The 23,685-nt window shown below is 36.5% G+C and overlaps 1 protein-coding gene across 1 annotated transcript in view; it reads right to left on the bottom strand.

Annotated features, from left to right (window-relative positions):
• The window catches only part of DNAH14 (dynein axonemal heavy chain 14), a 554,037-nt gene that overhangs the window by 131,273 nt on the left and 399,079 nt on the right, over positions 1-23,685 (bottom strand). The window contains exon 61 of the mRNA XM_003791010.1: positions 16,799-16,894. Within this exon, the coding sequence (XP_003791058.1) occupies positions 16,799-16,894 (96 nt within the window). The remainder of the gene's footprint in view (positions 1-16,798; positions 16,895-23,685) is intronic.

Raw genomic sequence — 23,685 nt, 5'->3', positions numbered from 1 at the left:
TAAAGTATTTAATTTCTCCATCATAGATGAAACTCAGTTTAGCTGGATACAGGATCCTGGGTTGAAAGTTATTTTGTTTTAGGAGATTAAAAGTTGCTGACCATCCTCTTCTTGCCTCAAATGTTTCAGCCGAGAAATCTGCAGTCACCCTTATACTCTTCCCCTTGTAGGTTATGGTTTTCTTACATCTAACTGTTTTCAGAATTTTCTCTTTCATATTAACTTTAGTAAAGTTAATTATGATGTGCCTGGGGGATGTCTTGTTCGAGTTGAGTTGTGCTGGGGTTCTGAAACTATCTGCTATCTGAATTTCAGAATATCTTGGCATGTCTGGAAAGTTCTCTTTCATAAGTTCATGAAGAAGAGCCTCTGTGTTTTGTGAAGCAACTTTGTCGCCTTTAGGGATTTCTATAAGGCAAATATTAGTTTCCTTTGAATTATCTGAGAGCTCTCTGAGAGAAAGATTCATTTTTGCTCTCCATTTCTTTTCATCTTTGAGCTCTTGGGCGTGTTCAAAAGCTTTGTCTTTAATGTCAGAGATCCTTTCTTCTGCCTGTTCCATTCTTTTACCAAGGGAGTCTAGCATTTTTTCCAGTTCTTTGAGGGCTGCAAACTCTTGCCTCAATGTTTCAAAATATTTGGTCATTTTATCTTTGAAATCATTGAATTCTTGAGACATCTTTTGAATAATTTCTTGAAATTCTAATTCCCTCCTTTCTTCCATTCTGTTAATCTTATTTGCTATCCAAATTCTGAACTTGATTTCTGATATCTCAGCCATCTGTTTATGGATCAGGTCTTCAATTGCATCTGCCCCATTTTTCTTGTGGGAGTTGATCTAATCTGGTTATTCAAGTTGCCAGAGTTTTTCCTCTGATTCCACCCCAAGCTGAGTTTACACTGTTTGGAGACCTTATCAGAACTATTCAGTCAGTGGCTGCCACTGGAGAATGTGCTGGCTGCTTCTGGTTGCCCAGGGAGACAGGGCATGTCTGATGTCTTCTCCTAGTTCTCGGACACTGGGGCAACTGGTGGGCTGGGGAACAGCAGCATCCAGATCAGTCCTAGTTTGGCCTCACTGGGTTGACCTGGGGGCAAGGGAATGGCAGTGGGGGTGTGGGGCACTTGCGTGACTGGATCAGTCCTAGTTCAGCCTGCCAGGGCAACCAGGGGGCAGGGGAATGGCAGTGACCAGATCAGCCCTGGTTCAGCCCCACCAGGGCAACCAGGGGCAGGAGAATCGCAGTGGTGGCGTGGGGAATCTGGTCAGATCATTCCTAGTTTGGCCCCGCCAGGGCGACCCTAGGGCAGAGGAAAGGTCGTGGCCGCATGAGGAATGCATGGCTGCAGAGCCGGGACATTGTGCTTGGTCCTGAGGGTGAGGGGATGCTACTCTTGGGCCTCCCCTCACTGTCTGTTAGAAAGGTGGGGAAGGGTGGACTGGAGATTCAAAATGGCAGTGGAAACTTTAGTTCAATTTTTCTGCCTGGTGAGAGGGGAGCCCTGAAAGAGGGGACACCACATGCCTGGAGTGGAGGAGAACTGAAGCATGAAATTCCAGACTGAGCATGCCTCAGAAGGAAGAGGAGGGGCCGCTGTGCACAGAGAAGAGAGGGAAGATGCATCCTGGGAACGGAGGGAGAAGAAGGGAGGAAGGAGGAAAATGGAAGGAAAATGAAGGGGGTGAGCCATTTATCTTCTTTTGAGAAGATTCTATTTATTTCTCTTGACTAGCCATCTAAGGGATTGTTGGCTCTTTTTATGGTGATTAACTTGAGTTCTCTATAGATTCTAGTTATCAAGCTTTTGTCCAATTAATAATATGTAAATATCCTTTCCCAATGTGTAGGTTGTCTATTTGTTTTGGTTGTTATCTTCTTAGCTACACAGATGCTTTTCAGTTTAACTAAGTCTCATTTTTTAATTGTTGTTGTTGCAATTGGAACAGAAGTATTCTTCATAAAGTCTTTCCCCAGGTTGATAACTTCAAGTGTTTTCCCCACACTTTTTTTGAGGATTTTTATTGTTTCATGCCTTAGATTTAGACATTTTTATCCATCTCGAATTAATTTTTGTGAGTGTAGAAAAGTGCAGATCCAGTTTCAGTCTTTTGCATTTGGATATCCAGTTCTCCCAGCACCATTTATTGAATAGGGATTCTTTCCCCCAGTTGTATGTTATTGTTTGGTTTATCAAAGATTAGGTGGCTATAAGATTTTAGTTTCATCTCATGGTTTTCTAAACATTTCCAGATGTCTATGTCTATTTTTGTGCCAGTACCATGCTGTTTTGATCACTATGGCTTTGTAGTACAGCCTAAAGTCTGGTAGGGTGATATCCCCAGCTTTGTTTTTATTGGTAAGAATTGCCTTACGTACACATGTTTTTTTCTAGTTCCACACAAAATGAAGAATTATTTTTTCCAAGTCTTGAAAGTATGATGTTGGTATTTTAATTGGGATAGCATTGAATCAGTAGATTGCTTTGGAAATTATAGACATTTTAACAATGTTGATTCTTCTCAGCCAGGAGCATGGTATGTTCTTACATTTGTTAATATCTTCTGCTATATTTTTTTCTTACAGTTTTGTAATTTTCTCTATAGGTCTTTCACATCTTTTGTGAGGCATATTCCTGGGTATTTCATTTTCTTTTTAGCTACTATGAAGGGAATTGTGTCCTTAATTAGCTTCTCATCCTGGCTATTATTGGCGTATACAAAGGCTACTGACTTGTGGACATTCATTTTATCCTGAGACATTAATTTGGTTTTTGATCACTTCTAGGAGTCTTGTAGTTGAGTCTGTGGGGGTTCTCTAAGTATAAGATCATATTGTCAGAGAGTTTGACCTCCTCTGCTCCCATTTGGATGCCCTTTATTTCCTTCTCTTGCCTGACTGTATTGGCTAGAACTTCCAGGACTATGTTGAATAGTAGTGGTGATAGAGAAAAACCTTGTCTAGTTTGAGTTCTAAGTGGAAAAGCTTCTAGTTTTACTCCATTCTGTAAAATATTAAGTGTGGATTTATTGTAGATGCCTTTGATCAGTTTAGGAAATGTGCCACCTATGCCTATATTCTTCAGGGTTTAATTAAAAAGGGATGTTGAACTTTATTGGATGTTTTTTCTGCATCTATTGAGAGGATCATATGGTTCTTGTTTTTGCTTCTGTTGACATAGTGAATTATGTTTATTTATTTGCATATGTTAAACCAGGCTAGCATCCCTGGGATGAAATCTACTTGCTCATGATGTATGACTTTTTAAATGAGAAGCTGTGGACTATTGGCTAGTATGTTTTGTTGATAATATTTGCATCTATATTCATTAGTGAAATTGGTCTGAAGTTCTTTTTAGTTGGATCTTTTCCTGGTTTTGGTATCAGGGTGATGTTTGCTTTGTAGAATGTGTTGGGGAAGATTCCTTCCTCCTCAATTTTTTGGAATAATTTCTGTAGTTGGGAATATGCTCTTCTTTGAAAGTTTGATAGCATTCTGGTGTGAAGCCATCTGGACCAGGGTGTGTTTTGTTGGAAGATTTTGTATTGTTTCTTTGATCTCAGTGCTTGAAATTGGTCTGCTCATGAGATCTATTTCTTCCTGGCTAAGTCTAGGGAGATGGTGTGTTTCCAAATATTGATCCATTTCCTTTGCATTGTCAAATTTCTGAGCATACCATTTCTTATTGTATTCAGAGATAATCTCTTGTATCTCTGTGGCATCTGTTGTTATTTCCCCTTTATTATTTTGATTGAGGTTACAAGAGATTTTACTCTTCGGTGTCTAGTTAGTCTGGTCAAAGGTTTATCTATTTTATTTATTTATTTATTTTTGCAGTTTTTTTGGCTGGGTCTGGGTTTGAACCCACCACCTCTGGCATATGGGGCTGGTGCCCTACTCCTTTGAGCCACAGATACCACCCTGTATGTTATTTATTTTTTCAAAAAACAACGTTTTGTTTTGTTAATTTTCTGAATGATTTTTTTTTGTTTTCAATTTCATTAATCTCTGATTTAATTTTGAATGTTTCTTTTCTTCTGCTAGGTTTAAGCTTAGATTGTTCTTCTTTTTCCAATACCGTAAGCTGGCTTGTGAATTTGTTAACATGTTCTCTTTCTCTTTCTCAGATTTAGGCATCTAAAGCAATAAATTTTCCTCTCAGGACTGTTTTTGCTATATCCCACCTGTTTTGGTAGCTTGTGTCTTCACTGTTGTTATGCTCAAGAAAATTAATGATTTCCTCCTTTATCTCTTCCTATACCCAACTGTCATTCAGCATAAGGTTGTTTAATTTCCATGCCTTTGTTTGGGGACATTTTTGTTGGAGTTGTGTTCCACCTTTAATGCCTCATAGTCTGAGAAGATACAACGTCAAATTTCAATTCTTTTGATTTTGTTGAGGTTTGTGTCCCAGGATATGATCAATTTTGGAGACTGTTCCATGGGCCAATGAGAAGAAAGTATATTCTTTAGCTTTGGGATGGAGTGTTTTATATATGTCTATCAACTACAGTTGTTCTAACATCCCATTTAAGTCCCTTGTGTATTTGTTTAGTTTCTGTTCAGAGGATCTGTCCAGCTCTGTAAGAGGAATATTAAAGTCCCCTGCTGTTATGGTGTTATGGGATATGATATTGTTCAGACTAAGTAAGGTCTGTTTCAGGAATCTGGGAGCATTTAATTGGGTACATAAATATTTAGAATTGAAATGTCTCCCTGCTGTATTTTTCCTTTGACTAATATGAAGTGTCCATCTTCATCTTTTTTGACTTTAGTTGCTTTAAATCTTCTGGTATCTGAAAATAAGATTGTCACCCCTCTTTTCGTCTGAATTCTGTTTATCTAAAAATTGTATTCCATCCCTTAACCCTGAGTTTTAATTTGTACTTTAAGGCTAGGTGTGTTTCCTTTCCTGCAGACAACAAATGAATGTCTTGTGTTTTTTTTTTTTTTTTTGTCCAGTCAGCCACTTTATGCCTCTTCAGTTGGGAATTCAAGCCATTAACATTTATTGAGGTAACTGATAAGTGTGGTAGCATTCTATTCATCTTATTTTGTGAAAGTCCATTCCTTAGTTTTGTCTTTTGCATCATTGTGGAAGCTAGGTCATGTCCTTTAATTTCTGAGGGCTTACTTTGCTGTTGATCCATTGTGATGGTCACTGTATGGAATAGGTCTAAGTATTTCCTGTAGAGCTGGTCTTGTTGCGACAAACTTCTTCCATGTTTGTTTAACAGTAAAAGATTTGATTTCTCTGTCAATTTTACAGCTTAGCTTAGGAGGATGTAGAATTCTGTGCTAAAAATTGTTTTGTTTACGTATATTAAAGGTAGATGACCATTGCATTCTGGCTTGAAAAGTTTCATTAGAGAAGTCTGCAGTCACCCTGATGGATTTGCCCAAGTAGATCAATTGGCACTTACTCCTCTTGGTTTGCAGATCTCTTCTTTTGTCTTGACTTTGGACACGTTAATCACAAGGTGATGGAGAAGGTCTATTCAAGTTGAGATGACCTGGGGTCTGATATCCCTTTGAAATGAGTATGTCAGAACCTTTGATGATATTTGGGAAATTTTCATTTATAATATCCTCTAGTATGGTTATTTTCCACATTCTCAGCAATTTCCTTCATTGTTTTTATCATCCACATTTAAAATTCCCCTTCTGTCATTTCTAACATTTCTTTGTTGATGGAATCCTCTGCAGTAGCTACCTCATGTTCCCTTGGTGGTGGTGGTGGGGTTGCTCTGGTCTGGTTTTTCATGTTGCTAGGATTTTTCTGCTGTTTCACTCTCATGATTGTTTTCTTTTTTCTGTTTCCTTGCCCTACTTTTTCCTTTCACTTCCTCTTGCTCTTTAAGTGATTGTGCCTCTGACCTAAGGTGTTGATGTGTCTTTTTGGTACAGGACCAAAAAGATGAGAAGATTGAAAGTCAAGAAGGGATAAAAGATTAAAAAAAAAAGAAAAGAAAAAAGGAAAGGAAAGGAGGTGAGTAAAAGGGAAGGTTGACAAAAAGAAGAGCAGTACAGAATGAGAGAGAGACCAGAGTACAGTAGGGTACTTTCACCCACACTTAAAAAAACTCCAACCTCTGGGGATGATGGGTTGAGTGGTTCCCTTGATGTCTGCAGCTCTTTGTTAGCCTGAGCAGACACAGTACCCCATCTTCACCAAATAGAGAAGAAAAACAAAAATACTATAAATCAAACCAAACCAACTAAACAAAACCCTTACAGGATAAAATTGGGGGGAAAAATAAATAACAGGGGTGGAAAAACTAGTAAAAATGAAGTTTTTATTATTAAAGAAGCAACAATGAAAAATTATATTTACAAGAGAAAAATGAAGAAAAGAAGAAAAAGAAAAATTTAGGAGGAAAAGGTTAAAAAAAAGAAAAACAAAAACAAAAGAAACAAAACTATATATATATATATATATATATATAGGCAACAGGTGACCTTCTAGGGTATGAAATGCTAATCACAATGCTGATACAATTGTATAAGATGCAGACTGGAGGCCTCTGCTGACTTCTGTGCCCTCAAACCCTGCAAGGTTGAGAGCCTGAATCTCTCCTCAGCTCACTTAATAGACATGTTTCGACCTTTCCAAACCACAACCCTTGGCTAAGCAGAAGCTTTCCAAGGAAAGCATGAGTGGCTGGGATTTCTCCTGAAGTGGCTGCCTGCTTATCAGGTGCTCCAGAATCATCCTTACTAGATGGCCCTGTGGGCTGTGGCTGCAAGGCAGCTCTCCCACCACCAAACAATTAAAGCTGCACTCTTCCTTGGTGTCTTAGTCAAAGCCTCTGGGTGCTGTTCAAAGTCACTTGCTCACTGGCCCATGGTCTCCCAGCACGGGCCTCACTCTGGGACTCTGAGGGCCAAGCCTGCAGAACAGCTCTCCCATAATGGCTGCATGCAGACTGTAGCCAAACAATGAAAGCTCTATTGTGGCCCAGTGGCTCAGTCCCAGCCTCTGGGCACAGCTTAGTCACCTACTCACTTGCCCAAGCTCCCCCAAGGTAACTCCACTGGCTACCCAAGTCCCCCCAAATAAAACAACCCACAGGGAAAGTTTTCCCTGTTTGCAGGCTCAGGCACTGCTTAGGTGCAGCTGTTGCAACTGCTGCAGCCACAACAGCCTCAGACCTAATGCAAACACTTGCTACCTCTCCACTGCTTTTGTCCTTTTGTAGTCCAGAGGTCTCCCACTGCCTCCCTGTGTCCCCAAAGGGATATTAGGTTCATTTGGTCTATTGTGCAATTTGAATCTAATGTTGCTTGGTTGATTTTCTGTCTAGATGATTTGTCCAATGCTGAAAGTGGGGTGATAAAGTCCTTAGATATTATTGCATTGGGGTCCATCTTTAGCTGCAATAATATTTGCTTTATATAGCTGGGTTCTCTGATACTTGGTGCATATACATTTACAATTGTTATTTTCTCTTGCTAAACCAATCTTTTGTCCTTATATAATGACTTTCTTAGTCTCTTTTTATGTTTTTTGACTTAAAGCCTATTTTATCTTTTATAAGTATAGCTACTCTTGCACACTTTTAGTTCCCATTTGCATGGAATATTCTTTTCCATTCCTTCACCTGCAGTCTGTGTGTCTTTTTAGGTGAAGGTAGTTTCTTGTAAGCAGATAGTTGGGTCTTTTTTCTTTTTAATAAAATCATAGCTGTATACATTAATGCAATCATGGGGTACTATGTGCTAGTTTTACACACAGTCTGAAATGCTTTCATCAAACTGGTCAACATAGCCTTCATGGCATTTTCTTAGTTATTGTGTTAAGACATTTATATTCTACACCTAGTAAATTTCACATGTACCCTTGTAAGATGCACTGTAGGTGTGGTCCCACCAACTACTCTCCCTCCACCCATCCTCCCCCTTCCCCTCCCCTCCCTCTCCCCTTTCTCCTTCTTCTTGGGCTATAACTAGTTTCATAGTAAGACTGAGTACATTGGATACTTATTCTTCCATTATTGAGATACTTTGCTTAGAAGAATATGTTCCAGCTCCATCCATATAAACATGTAAGAAGTAACGTCTTCATCTTTCTTTAAGGCTGCATAATATTCCATGGTGTACATATACCACAATTTATTAATTCATTCATGGGTCAATGGGCACTTGGGTTTCTTCCATGACTTAGAAATTATGAATTGGGCTTCAATAAACATTCTGGTATATATATCTTTGTTATAATGTGATTTTTGGTCTTCCGGATATATACCTAGTAGAGGAATTATAGGATCAAATGGAGAAAAGGGAAAACTTCTACATTGCTAGTGGGAATGCAAACTAATACGTTCCTTTTGGAAAGATGTTTGGAAAACACTTAGAGATCTAAAAATAGACCTGCCATTAGATCCTACAATTCCTCTACTAGGTATATATCTGGGTCTTTTTTTTTTTTTTAATTCAGCCAATTTACATGTTTTTAATTGGAGAATTTAAGCTGTTTATTGCATTCAACACTGTTATTTTATTTATTTATTAAGTCATTTGTACATACATCATAAATACATTTATGCAATTATGGGATTCAATGTGTTGACTATTTGTACAAATTAGAGTGCTTACATCCTAATCAACATAGCCTTCACCTCATTTACCCAGTTACAGCATTAAGACATTTGTGTTCTATATCTGATAGATTCAACTTGTACTTGCAATATGCTCCATAGGTGTGGTCCCCCTACTAACCCTCCCTCTATTGACCACCACCCTCCCTTCCCCTCTCCTCTCCTTACCTCCTTCATCCTAGGCTATAGTTGTGTTTCATTTTTCATATGCAAGTGTGAGTGATTATAAATTGGTTTCACAGTAGTACTGAGTACATTGTATATTTTTTTCCACTCCTGAGATACTTTACTAAGAAGAATATTTTCCAGCTCCATTCATGTAAACATAAAAGAGATAAAGTCTCCATTTTTTTTAATGCTGCATAGTATTCCATGGTATACATATACCATAATTTATTAATCTATTCATGGGTTGATGAGCACTTGGGCTTCTTCTATGATGTGGCTATTATGAATTGAGCTGCATTGAATAATCTGGTGCAAATATCTTTATTGACAAATGATTTTTTGTCCTTTGGATATAAACCTAGAAGAGGAATTGCAGGATCAAACAGCAGGTTTACGTTTAGATCCCTGAGTATTCTCCAAACTTCCTTCCAAAAGGAATGTACTAGCTTGCATTCCCAACAGTAGTGCAGAAGTGTTCCCTTTTCTCCACATCCATGCCAACATCTGTAGTTTTGGGATTTTGTGATGTGGGCTACTCTTACTGGAGTTTGATGATATCTCACAGTAGTTTTGCTTTGCATTTCTCTGATGATTAATGATGATGAGCAGTTTTTCATGTGTCTATAGACCATGCACCTGTCTTCTTCAGAGAAGCTCTTGCCCACAATGAAATGGGATCACTTGTTTTTTTTTCTTAGCAATAAGTTTGAGTTCTCTGTGGATTCTGGTTATTAGACTTTTGTCAGAAATACAAGTTGCAAAAATCCTCCCCATTCTGAGGGCTGTCTATTTGCTTTACTTAGTGTGTTCTTGGCAGTGCAGAAGTTTTTTAATTTGACCAGATCCTAGTAACGTATTTTTGATGTTGCTTCAATTGCCCAGGGTGTCCTCCTTATAAAGTATTCTCCCCAGGCCATTTTTTTTTTCAAGCATTTCCCCTGCACTCTCTCTAAGAATTTTAATTGTTTCACATCTTAAGTTTAAGTCCTTTAATCAGTGAGAGTCAATTTTTGTTAGAGGAGAAAGGTGTGGGTCCAGTTTCAGTTTTCTACAGGTCACCAGCCAATTCACCCAGCACCATTTGTTGAATAGGGAATCTTTCCCCCAATTTATATTTTTAATAGGCTTATCAAAAATCAAGTTATGATAAGTGCCTAGGTTCACCTCTTGGTCTTCAATTCTGTTCCATACATCTACCTCTCTATTTTTGTGCCAGTACCATGCTGTTTTGATCACTATCAATTTATAGTAGAGTCTGAAGTTGGGAAGTGTGATTTCTCCCAATTTGTTTTTATTTCTGAGTAATGTCTTGGCTATTTGAGGTTTTTTCTATTTCCATATGAAATGAAGTACTAATTTTTCCAGGTCTTTAAAGTATGACAGAGGTGCTTTAATAGGGATCAAATTAAATCTGTAGATTGCTTTAGGTATTATAGACATTTTAACAATGTTGATTCTTCCCAGCCATGAGTATGGTATATTTTTCTTTCTTTCTTTCTTTCTTTTTGTTGGTGTTGTTGTTGAGACAGCGTCTCACTATGTCACCCTCGATAGAGTGTTGTGGTATCACTGCTTATAGCAACCCCAAACTCTTGGGCTTAAATAATTTTCTTGCCTCAGCCTCCCAAGTAGCTGGGACCACAGGCGCCCGCCACAACGCCCGGCTATTTTTTGGTTGCAGCCATCATTGTTGTTTGGCGGTCCGGGCTGGGGAGGGGGATTCAAACCCACCACCTTAGGTGTACATGGCTGGCGCCCTAGCCCGTTGAGCTATAGGCGCCGAGCCGGTATATATATATATATATATATTTTTTTTTTTTTTCTATTTGTTAACATCTTCAGCTATTTGTTTTCTCAGACTTTCATAGTTCTCTTTATAGAGATCTTTCATGTCCTTAGTTAGATACACTCCCAGGTATTTCATCTTCTTTGGCACTATTGTAAAGGGAATAGAGTCCTTGATTGTTTTTTCCCCTTTGACTATTGTTGGTATATATAAAGGCTAGAGATTTGTGAGTGTTAATTTTGTCCTGAGATGTTGCTGTATTCCTTGATCACTTCTAGGAGTTTAGTCATTGATTCCCTGGGGTTTTCCAGATATATAATTTTATTCTCTGTGAAGAGTGACAGTTTGATCTCCTCTGGTCCTACTTGGATCCCCTTGATTGCCTTCTCTTGTCTGATCACGGTGGCTAAGACTTCCATTACAATGTTAAAAAGCAGTGGAGACAGTGGGCATCCTTGCCTGGTTCCTGATCTGAGTGGAAATGATTCCAATTTTACTCCATTCAATACAATATCGGCTGTGGGTTTGCTGTAAATGGCCTCTATCAGTTTAAGAAATGTTCCTTCTATATGTATTTTCTTAAGCATTCTGATCAAGAAAGGATGCAGGATATTGTCAAAAGCTTTTTCTGCATCAATTGAGAGACTCATATGGTCTTTGTTTTTTAATTTGTTTATGTGATGTATTATATTTATAGATTTATGTATATTGAACCATCCTTGGGACCCTGAGATGAAGCCCACCTGGTCATGATGTATAATTTGTTTTGATGTGTTGGATTCTGTTTGCTAGGATCTTATTGAATATTTTTGCATCAATATTCATTAGAGATATTGGTCTGTAATTTTCTTTTCTTGTTGGGTTTTTTCCTGGTTTGGGCATGAGGGTGATATTTGCTTCATAGAATGTGTTGGGATGTATTCCTTCTTTTCCTGTTTTGGAAAAGGTTAAGTAATATAGGTACTAGTTCGTCTTTAAAGGTTTGGTAGAATTCTAATGTGAAGCCATCTGGTCTCGGGCTTTTCTTTTTGCAGAGATTTCTTATAGTTGCTGCTATTTCAGAACTTGTTATAGGCTTATTCAACATTTCCACTTCTTTCTGGCTAAGTCTAAGAGAGTGGCATGTTTCCAAGTATTGATCTATTTCCTTCAGATTTTCATACTTCTGAGAATAGAGTTTTATGTAATATTCATTAAGGATTTGTTGAATTTCTAAGGAGTCTGTTGTATTTGGCCTTATCATTTCTGATTGATGAAATTAGGGATTTTACTCTTCTACTTCTGGTTAGGTTAGCCAAAGGTTTATCTATTTTATTGACCTATTCAAAAAACCAACTCTTAGATTGGTTGATCCATTGTACGATTCTTTTGTTTTCAATTTCATTTAGTTCTGCTCTAATTTTAGTTATTTCTTTTCTTCTGCTGGGTTTAGGGTTGGAATGTTCTTCCTTTTCCAGTTGCTTGCGATGTCCCATTAAGTTGTTGACTTCCTCTCTTTCCATTCTCTTGAGGAAGGCTTGCAGTGCTATAAATTTCCCTCTTGGGACTGCCTTTGCAGTATCCCAGAGGTTCTGATAGTTCATGACTTCATTACTGTTTTGTTCCAAAAATTTGGTAATTCCCTTCTTAATCTCATCTATGACCCAGCTATCATTCAGCATAAGGTTATTTAGTTTTCATGTTTTTCTATGAGTATGCAGATTCCTGTGTTACTGAGTTCAGCTTTTATTCCATGATGGTCTGAGAAGATACAAGAGGTGTACAGCATGGAGGCAGGGAAGGTGCAGGGGACAGGGTGTGGGAAGCATGGCTGTAGGAAGCTCTGGCCAGGCAGAGGGTGGGGTGCTTGGTGGGGTGGTGGTTGCTGCTCTTGAGCCTCCTCTCACAGTCTCTGCAGGGGTTAGGCTTCTGATTTGTTAGGCAAGGGGGGATGGGTGGACTGGAGGTTCAGGATGGCTGGAAAAATGTTAGTTCAATTTTTCTGCCTGGCAAGAGAGAGTTCAGAGTCACAACATGGTCCCTCTAGGGAAGTAGATCCCACTTCCTATAGCCCTTACTGTGGGGTGAGATAAGAGGTCCTCAGTTCACCGCTTGCCTGTAGAAAACCTACAGGAGCAAATGAAGAGAAAAAGAAAAAAACAACAACAACACAACTTTATTGGGGGAAAGGATGGACACTTTTCTTTTGGGATGAATTTTGTACCTTAAGTTTGTTTTCTTGGAGTCCAGCTTGCTTCAGCAGAGGTGACCTGCACATATCACTGTTCTCTCTTGGCTCTGCTCCCAGTCTTCAGCTTAATTGGGTACTTTCTGGACATTATCCTTCCCTCTAGATTAGGGTGACCAGACGTCCCGCTTTTCAACAATTTGTCCCGAGTCCTGCTGCATTTTAAAAAAGTCCCTATTTTTGGAAAGAATGTACGAACGGGTGGGAGAACAGGAAGGGGATATACGATTTTCGGCTGCCATGTGGCTATTTCGCCAGAATATGAGTTTTATATTATTTTTGTTAATTTTATAATGTTAAACTGTAATGATAACAAATAATTGCTGAGAAGTGATTATCGAGAACTGCTTATCAAAGTTTGCATTGTTGTCAGGCCCTGCCCTGACCACCCCCCCCCCCCGCCATGTTTTCCTGCCTTACTGATGTTAAAATCTGGTCACCCTACTCTGGATGGAAGCTTCTGTAGGAAGTTGGCTCCAGTTGGCCATCTTGCCCCTCCCCCTCAAGACTGTTATTGATAGGTAAAGACTTATGTCATTTTGTTAATTGGTTTTAGATTGTTCTGTATACATTTTGTTTTATTTCTCTCTTATATCTTTGTGATTTAATGGTTTTCTATAGTAATAACATCCAATTCTCTTTCTTCTTTGTCTATGTATCTACTTTATTAGTGGGTTTTATATTTTCATGTATTTTCCTGATGGTAGATATCATTCTTTCATTTCCAGATGTAGAAATTTCTTAAGCATTTCTTTTAGGGTTTGTCTAGTGATGGATTCTCTTGGTTTTTGCTTGTTGGGAAAAATTTTATTTCTGCATTTCTGAAGAAGGTATAATATTCTTGACCAGAAGTTTTTTTTTCTTTTAATAATTTGAATATATCGTCTCCTTCTCTCCTAGCTTGTAAAATTTCTGCTGAGAAATATTCCGTTATTCTCATGGGAATTTCCTTATATATGACTGATGCTTTTCTTTTGCTGTTTTTAGAATTCGCTCTTTGTCTCTGACTTTTGACAGTTTGAAAATGTGTCTTAGAGAGGATCTACTTGGATTTAATATGTTTGGGGAATTTGAGCTTCCCGAATCTGGATATCAGTATCTTTTTCAAGACTTGGGAGATTTTCAGCTTCTATTTCATTAAGTAGGTTTTCTATGCCTTTATTTCTTTTTCTGCTGGAACTCCCCAAATTTGAATTTTTTTTCAAATATTTGTCTCATTTGTTCAGTATGTTTTCTCCATTCACTTAAACTCTTTTTTTTTTGGCTCAGTGCCTGTAGCTCCATGGCTAAAGGCGCCAGCCACATAAACCAGAGCTGGTGGGTTTGAATCCAGACCAGGCCTGCCAAGCAACAACAACTGCAACCAACAAATGGCTGGGCATTGTGGGCGGTGCCTGTAGCCCCAGCTTCTTGGGAGGCTGAGGCAAGAGAATCACTTAAGACCGAGAGTTGGAGGTTGCTGTGAGGTGTGATGCCAAAAATTTTGAAGAAAATATTTCTTTTGTAGTATTCTACCAAGGGTGACAAAGTGAGACTCTGTCTCCAAAAAAAGAAAAGAACTCTTTTTTTTTTTTTGTCTGATAGAGTTATTTCAAAAAACCTGTTTTCAAGTTTGTAAATTCTTTCTTTGTCTAGAGATTGTTAGTTTTAATAATCTTTTCAAAGAGCCGACTTTTGGTTTCATTGATTTTCTGTACTTTTAAAGTCTCTATTTTGTTGATCTCTGCTTTACTCTTTATTATTTATTTATTTTTGCTAACTTTGGTTCTAGCTTATTTTTCTTTGTCTAGTTCCTTGAGGCATACAGTTATGCTATTGATTTGAGAACTTTCTTATTTTTTAATTTAGGCATTTACAGCTAGAAATTTCTCTTTGGGTAATGCCTTTGCTGTATCCCATAAGTTTTGGTATGTTGCATCTCATTTTCATTTGTAATTTCCCTTGTGATTTTTTTTCTTTGGCCCATTGGTTACTTAAGAATATTTTGTTTAATTTTCAAATATTGTTAATTTCTCATTTTTTCCTGTTATTTATTTCAAACTTCATTCTATTGTGGTCAGAGAAGATACTTTCTATGCAATATGTTGAGACATTTTGTGTCCTGCCATATGGTCTATCATGGAGAATATTTTATGTATGCTTGAAAAGAATGTGTATGCTGTTGTTGTTGGGTACAGTTTTGTGTATATATGTCTGTTAGGTCTAGTTGGTTGGTGTTATTCAAATTTTCTAATTCTTTTTCTTCTCTCTGGTGTTCTATCTGTCCTACCTTTTAAAATCCATGATTTTTGGTTTGTTTAAGCTTTCAATTTTTTAAAAAATTGACATTTAGTGACTAAAAATGTCCTGGAAAACAAGGCATATTATTCAGGTTTTTAAATTATTTACAAAGAGGTTCTAGTGATTGTTATAAAAAAGAACAAGACACTTTTGTTAAATTAAAAATTATTATTTCTTGAATGCTCTATTTCCTCAAATTTTATAATGTTTAATAGTTTTCTTAAAAATTTTGAAGAAAATATTTCTTTTGTAGGTCTATTTCATTCATTAATTTTTGTGTGAGATGGAAATAGCTTTAATATTAAGTGTTATACACCATGCAGGCATCATAATTTTTAAAATGTTGGCGTATTTTTGTAGTGATTGCTAAATGGTTCTGCCCCATGATCCAGGGAACTCCTCTGCATGCAGGCACTGACCACCTTGGGCCTATACCTTCTTTTTAAACTCAGCCAGCCACATCTAAGACTCTGCTTCTACCTCAGGGCAAGTGTTCGTTCTGATTGCTTGGTGCCTGTGCCCCACTGGTTGCTAAATATTTTGAATAAAAATATATTACTCCTGGATAGAAATATGTTATAGTGTCATAGCTAAGTGCTATTGTAGTGTCATAGTTAAGTGCATCAGGTTTAGAGTTAGACCTGGGTTAAAATGTGGGCATCATTCATGTAGTTTGAGGTCTTCAACAAATTAAGTTCTTTCAAATTTATTTTCTTCAATTTTAAACATCTACTTCTGAATGTTGTTTTGAAGATTAAATAACAAAATATATATAAAACACTAACACTATGTTCTTGTCACATAGCAAGTATTCAATATGTGTTAGCTATTATCAGAACCTATCAAAATAAAACTATATAAAATATAAGATATAATAAAGTATTAGCAATAAAGTGATACATCAAAATAAAGTAAATTCAATTTTAATTTATTTCCTTCAAAAGTGTCTAATTAATTTTACATATTTGAATTTGCAAGAAATGGCTATTGGCCCAGGTAGGTAACATAAATGTTTGAAGTGGGTGGGGCTGATTATAGCCAAATGAGAATACTAGCCCAGGTTGCTAGACCTTCTAAGTTTTCAAAGAGAAGACAGAAATTCAGATATAAAATGAAATCTCCCAATTTTTAAATGTTGAAACCTTCATCAAAACATGAAGGTAAGAAGAGAGTAGACTGGATAGGCCAAAAGATGTCAGTGGATTGGATTTGCAGGCTAGCGCACCATCTCTTAAGTATATTACTTTACCCACTCTCAAAATGCATGTGAGCTAAATAGGTGACAGGGATATCAATTTTAATTCTAGTTTTCATAATGATAACGATACTCTTAATTTAAAATCAAGACATTTAAGAAATAATCATGCTTTTACAAAGCAATAGATAATTGATATAAACAAGTGAAGTACAGATTTTTTAAGAACACAGATTGGTACTATTTAAGTCTTTGGTAAAATGAAGTTATAATGATCTCTTGGGAGAAATTTGGTGAAATGGTAAATTAAAATTTTATTAAAACAATGATAATTAACATCATAGTCTTTTATTATGGGGCAAGCCCTAGAACTTTACATATAGCATCTACATCATTTACTTAATTCTCATAATTAATCTCTTCTTTCCACATACTATCCCCATTTTATCTTTAACTGATAAACTCTACTAACATAATGACTTTTCCCCGAAATTTTTTGTCTAGTTTATAAATGCATTGAGATTTAACAAGTACAATAACACTCACCAGCTGTAAACCTCTTTGTTTTTCCGCCAATCGTTGTCGTGCAACTTTAAGGGCATTTTGAGCTTCAGCTACTTGAATTTGTTTAGGGACCACCAGCTTAAAGAGAATGTCAGAACGTTTAATTATCAAAAAAGTGAGGTTTACTGTTAAAAATGTCACTTATATTTGAGATGCATTTATAGGGGGGAAATCAGATGAGTGATTACACTAACTGGTTTTAATATTATATCAAATAAAGAAGCATTGAAGATGGTAGAAAAAACAATCTTGCCTCACCTACACCACCCTTTCCCCATCCAGCAGTGCCATGCCAACACTCCAAGTGGAGAAACTGTATGCCCAGAAAAGGAAGAGTAAAGTGATTATGGAATTTGCACTGAAACTCAGGGCCACCCTGGCAGAAGGGGAACACAGCATGTGGTATAATTCTGCCAGTGTTCATGGAGGGAGTAGTTAGACCAGCCTGGCCAGAGAGAAAAACTCTGTCCCAAAACTTGAGTTCTGGCTAGTACCATCACTAGCTAAGAAAAAGCGGCCTGAGGGTTTGGACTAAATTCTTAAGGCAGTCAGGTTACAAAGGCTGCAATCCTTTGGCAATTTCTGTGGTGGTGCTGGTTCGGGGTCAGTGGACTTGGGGTGCATATGACCTAGTGAGACACTAGTAAGGGTGGCCAACCCAGGGCCTGTGTCACCTCTCCTCTGACTATAGGCAGTGCAGCTCAGGAGAGTCTTCATGCACTTGAGGAATGGAAAGGGAAGAGCCTAGAGGACTTTGTTTTGTAAGTTGGGTGCTAGCTCAGCCACAGTAAAATAAAGTATCAAGCAGATGTCAGAAGTTTAGGCCATAGTTCCTGGAAGTAATTTCTGGACCCACCCACGACCAGAAGGAAATATGCTGCGATGAAGGGAAGAAGACAGTCATGGCAGGATTCACCACTTCCTGACTAGAGAACCTTTGAGTTTTGAAGAAACATCAGAGGCAGCCAGAAAATAGTCATCACAGAATTTGTGTGACATTGGGCTGGCTTCAGGGATGACCTGGTGCTTGGGCAATGAGGTAGTGCTCACATCAATCCTCTCTCAACTCTAGCAACCCAGCTTAAAAGGTGAGGGAAGAGAATGAGTGGCTTTACCTGGTAATCGAGGGAATGTTCTTGTATCTTACCTACGTCCATTAAGGCAGTATACCAGCAGTCTGCAAGAATCACAGCATTACTAGGCATGGGTTACCCCCAGTGGTGATATAGCTGCTGTACCCAAAGATTTAGAGTATAATACTCAATTCCTTTTGAATACATGGGGAAAGCTTTCTCAAGAAGGATGGATTCAAATAAGTTCAGACTGTGAAGATTAACATAAATACCTAACTCTTCAATGCCCTGACATTGACAAATATCCACAAGCTTCAAGAACATCTGAGAAAACACAGCCTCACCAAATGCACTAACCAAAGTACTAGTGACCAGTTCTGGAGTCATGGAGATATGCGAACTTTCAGACAAAGAATCCAAAATCTCTGTCCTGAAGAAGCTCAGTGAACTTCAAGACATCACAGAGAAGGAATTCAGAAGCCTATCAGAGAAATTTAACAAAGAGTTTTAAATAATGAAAAAAGAAAATCAAGCAGAAATTCTGGAGTTTAAGATTTCAAACTGACAAACTGAGAATAACATTAGAATCTCTCAATAGTAGAATTGACCAAGCAGAAGAAAGAATTGGCTTAAAGACAGGGTATTTGAAACACATAGAGGGGAAAAAAGAATAAAAAAGAAGGAAGTATGTCTATAAGATCTAGAAAATATCCCTAAAAGGGCAAATCTAAGAGTTAGTAGGCTTAAAGAGGAAGTTGAGAGAAACTGGGGCATAAAGTTTATTCAGAGAAATAACAGAGAATTATCTAAACCTAAAGAAAGATATCAATATTTAGGTGTAGGAAGGTCATAGAATATAAAGTAGAATACCTCTCAAACAAGAATACCTCAAGGAATTTAATAATCAAGCTCTCGAAGGTCACAAATAAAGAAAAGTTTCTAAGGGAAGTAAGAAAGATGAAAGAAAGTAACATATAAGGGAGTTTCAATACCAGCTTCAATCTGATAGCAGAATTTTCAGTGGAAACCTTATAGACCAGGAGAGAGTGGGATGACATAATCAAAGGAAAAAAATAACCTTATAATATTATATCTTGCAAAAATATTCTTCAAACATATAGAAGAAATAAACACTTTCTTAGACAAACAAAAGCTAAGGAATTTCACCAACACCAGACTTGTCCTATAAAAAATGCTAAAAGGAGTTCTTAACACTAAAAGAAAAAGAGGCTAACAAATAGTAAGAAATCATCTGAAGGTATTCAACTCACTGGTAACAGTAAGTACAAAACATAGAATATCCTGTTGCTGCAATAGGGTGTATAAACTACTTACATCTTGAGTAGGAAGACTAAAAGACAACAAAGGTTAAAAAGCAAGGGGGTGGAGTTAAAGGATAGAATTTTTGTTGGATTTCTCATTGTTTCTTTGTTTATAAGCAGAGTTGTCATTTGTTTAAAATAATTCATTATAAAATGGTTTTGCAAGTCTTATGGTAATCTCAAATCAAAAAACCCACAAAAGATCAAAAAGTAAAAATCAAGAAATTAAAACACACTAGCAGGGAAAATTCTTTTTAATAGAGGAAGACAGGAGGGAAGTAAGAAAGAGAGGACTGTAGCATAACCAGATATCAAATAACAATATGGGAGTAGTGTGCCCTTACCTATCAATTATAACATTGACTGCAAATGGACTAAACTCTGTTATCAAAAGACATAGCGTGGTGGATTGGATGAAAAAACAAGAGCCAAGTATATGTTGTCTGCAAGAAACCCACTTCACCTATAAGGACACACACAGACTGAAAATAAAGGTAGGGAAAAAATATTCCACACAAATGGAAATCTAAAAAAGATTGAGAGTAGCTATTTATATCTATCAGATAAAACAGATTTCAAGATAAAAACTGTAAAAAGAGTCAAAAAATTATAAAGGAGTCAATTCAGCAAGAGGATATAACAATTTAAATATGTGTTTATCCAACATTGGAGCAGTTAGATATAGAAAGCAAATATTATCAGAGCTAAAGATAGACCCTAGTATAATAATCAGTGGAGACTTCAACATTCCACTTTCATACCATCAAGATAGAAAATCAATAAAGAAACCATTGGACTTAATCTGCACTGTATATCAAACAGACCTTAACAATATTTATAGAACATCTCATGTAATTAGCCACAGCATACACATTCTTTTCATCAGCTCATGGATCATTCTCAAGGACAGACCATATGTTTGTTATATGGACAGGCCATAAAACAAGTTTTGAAAAAAAATTGAAATCCGATCACAATGGAATAAAACTAAAAATCAAGAAGAACACTTGAAACTATACTAACACATGGAAATTAAACAATATGCTCTTGGATGACCAGTGGATCAATTAAGAGATTAAGAAAGAAAGCAATTGAAAAAGTTTTCAAAATAAATGAAAACAAAAACATAACATTATCAAAATCTATGGGATACAGCAAAAGCAGTAATAAGAGGAACAGTTACAGAAATAAGTGCCTGATTAAAAAAATAGAAAAGCATCAAATAAAAAACCTAACTGTGCATCTCATAAGACTAGAAAAACAAGAGCAAGTCTAACTCCAAATTAGTAGAAGAAAAGAAATAATAAAGATGAGAGCAGAAATAAATGAAACTAAAACAAAAATTACAAAATATGAAAGAAATAAAAGTTGTTTTTTAAAAAGGATAAATGAAATTGACAACTTATAGCATGACTAAAAAAAAAAAGAGAGAAAATCAAATAAATAAAATAATAGATGTAGAAGGACATTACAACTGATACTATAGAAATCCAAAGGACTCTTAGAGACTACTGTGAGTAACTTTATGAATTAGAAGACCTAGAAGAAATGTATAAATTCCTAGACACATGGAATTTACCAAAATTGAACCAGAATGAAATCCAAAACTTAACAAAACAATAGCAAGTAATGAGACAGAAGCAGTAACAAAAAATCTTCCATCAAAGAAAAACCCAGGACCTGATGGCTTTACTGCTGAATTCTACCAAGCATTCAATGAAGAAGTAATACTAATCCTACTTCAAGTATTATAAAAAATTGAGAAGGAGGAAATACTTCTAAACTCATTCTACACTGCCTATAGCACTCTGATATGATCTATTAAGTATAGAGTATAAATGTCTTAACATAATAATTAAGTGAACAAGATGAGGTATATATTAACCAGTGTAATGTAAGCATTCCTAATTCTATATGAAATAAGCACCTTATACCCCATAAATACATTAATGTATACATGGGCTATGTGTTTACAATTTAATAAAAGAACCAAAGACACAACAACAAAAAAGAAAATAATAGGCTAATATCTTTGATGAACATAGATGCAAAAATCCTCAACAAAATACTAACAAATTGATTCAACAACATATTAAAAAGTTTATTCATCATGATCAAGTGGGATTGTCTGTCATGCAAGGATACTTTAATATACACAATCAATGTGATGTATCATATCAACAGAAAGGACAAAAACCATATGATCATTTCAACTGAAGTGCATTCGATAAAATTCAATATCTCTTCATGATACAAACTCTCAAAAAACTGGGCATAGGAGCAATTTACCTCAACACAATAAAAGCCATAAGTGACAGACCTGCTGCTAGTATTAGATTGGATGCGGGAAAACTGAAAACCTTTCTTTCCTCTGAGATCTGGAACAAGACATGGATGTTTACTTTTACTGCTGTTATTCAACATAGTACTGGAAGTTCTAGCTAGAGCAGTCAGACAAGAAAAAGAAATAAAGACCATCCAAATTGAAAAGAAAGAAGTCAAATTATCCTTATTTGCAGATGATCTGATCTTATATCTAAAGACTCCATAAAACTTTTAGCATTGATGAAGTTATGTAGTAAAGTTGCAGGCTATATACAAAATCAACATACAAAATCTGTCAACAATCTCAAAACGGAACCAAGAAAGTAATCCTGTTTACAATGACTATAAATAAAATAAAATACCTAGGAATAAACTTAACCAAGAAGTAAAAGATATGTAAACTATAAAATATTGATGAAAGAAATTGCAGAGGACAAAACAATGGAAATATTTTCCTTGCTCATATTCTGGAACAATCAATATTGTTCGTAGTGCACAAATGGCCATACTACCCAAAGCAATCTACAGATTCAGTTCAATTCTCAACAAAATTCTAGTGACATTCTTCACAGAAATGGAATAAATAATCCTAAAATTTATGTGGAACCACAAAAGATCCAGACCAGCTAAATTCATCCTAAGTAAAAAGAATAAAACTGGAGGAATCACATTACCTGATTTCAAATTATACTACAGAGCTGTAGTACAAGAGTTTATTCCCTCACTGTTCTAGAGGATAGAATTTGAAATCAAGCTGTAATATTTCCTTGGAGTGCTCTTGGAGAGAATCTATTCTTTTCTTCTCCCAACTTCTGGTGTTCGCAGGAGTTGCTTGGCTGTGGCTGCATCACGGCATTTGGCCTTTTCCCCACTTCTATCTATAATGCCTTGGTCCAGGCCTTTGTAGGCTCCTGCCTACTTTGCCATGCTCCTTTTTACAAAACTCACTAGTCCACCACACTACCAGCACCTTGAAGTTTCCTGCCTGCCCAGGGCTTTGGCTCTGCTCTCTCCCTGTTTGAAATCTTACAATAAATTTATATTCTTTTAAATTAAATCAGCTCCAGTAAAACCCTTTAGTAGAGTTTCCAGGATACTTCACTTTTTCTTTACTTTTTTCCCCCCTGAACCTTAATTCTCCTCCCTTGTGAATTAATATTTATAAAGTACTTAGGACAATGTCTGGTACCTGCTGTTATATTAACATTTGTGCAACAAATAAAAATACATTACATTCTCACGCATAACATGAGAAAGATATAATGTGAAGTTTTTCTCAATCTACACTCAACTGAAATTTTATTTCATATAAGAAATATTCGAACATTCTTCAACAGTGGAATCAGAGATAAATACCTGGCCACAAAAAAGGCCCTAGTACTGGGGAAGTAGAAAAAACAGCATGGTACATGCATAAAAATAGACACAAATGGAACAGAATAGAAAAATCAGAAATAAATCCACACATCTATAGTGAATTTATCCCTGACAGAGATTCCAAGAACATACATTGGGAAATAGACAGTCTCTTCAATAAATGGTGCAGAAGAATGAAACTAGACCCATCTCTCTTCCTAGGTACAAAAATCAAATTAAAATGGATTGACAACTTAAATCTAAGACCTGAAACTATGAAATTACTAAAAAAGTCATTGGAGAAACACTTAGGACATTGGTCTGGGCAAGGACTTCTTGAGTAATACCCCCAAAGCACAGGCAACGAAAGTTAAAGAAATGAAATGACACCAAGCTAAAAAGCTTCTGTACAGCAAAGGAGGCCATTAACAAAGTGAAGAGACAGCCCACCGTATGGGAGAAAATATCTTCAAACTACTCATCTGACAAGAGATTAATAACCAGAATATATAAGGAATTAAAACAACTCAATAGGAAAAAAATCACATAATCCAATTAAACATGGGCATAGGATCTTAATAGACATTTCTGAAAAGAAGATATACAAATGGCTAACCGGTATATGAAAAAATGCTAATGATAAGTTAGTTAAGATAACTAAAAGAGTAGAATTGGAATGCTCCTAACATAAAGAAGTGATAGATGCCTGAGGTTATGGATACTCCAATTACCCTGATTTGATTAATTCACATTATATATGCCTGTTTCAAAACATCACATATACTATTTAAAA

This window comes from Otolemur garnettii, unplaced genomic scaffold, assembly GCF_000181295.1.
Source record: "Otolemur garnettii isolate 467f Iridium unplaced genomic scaffold, OtoGar3 scaffold00045, whole genome shotgun sequence".
NCBI classification, from domain to species: Eukaryota; Metazoa; Chordata; class Mammalia; order Primates; family Galagidae; genus Otolemur; species Otolemur garnettii.
This window is presented reverse-complemented; position numbering and strand designations above follow the sequence as displayed.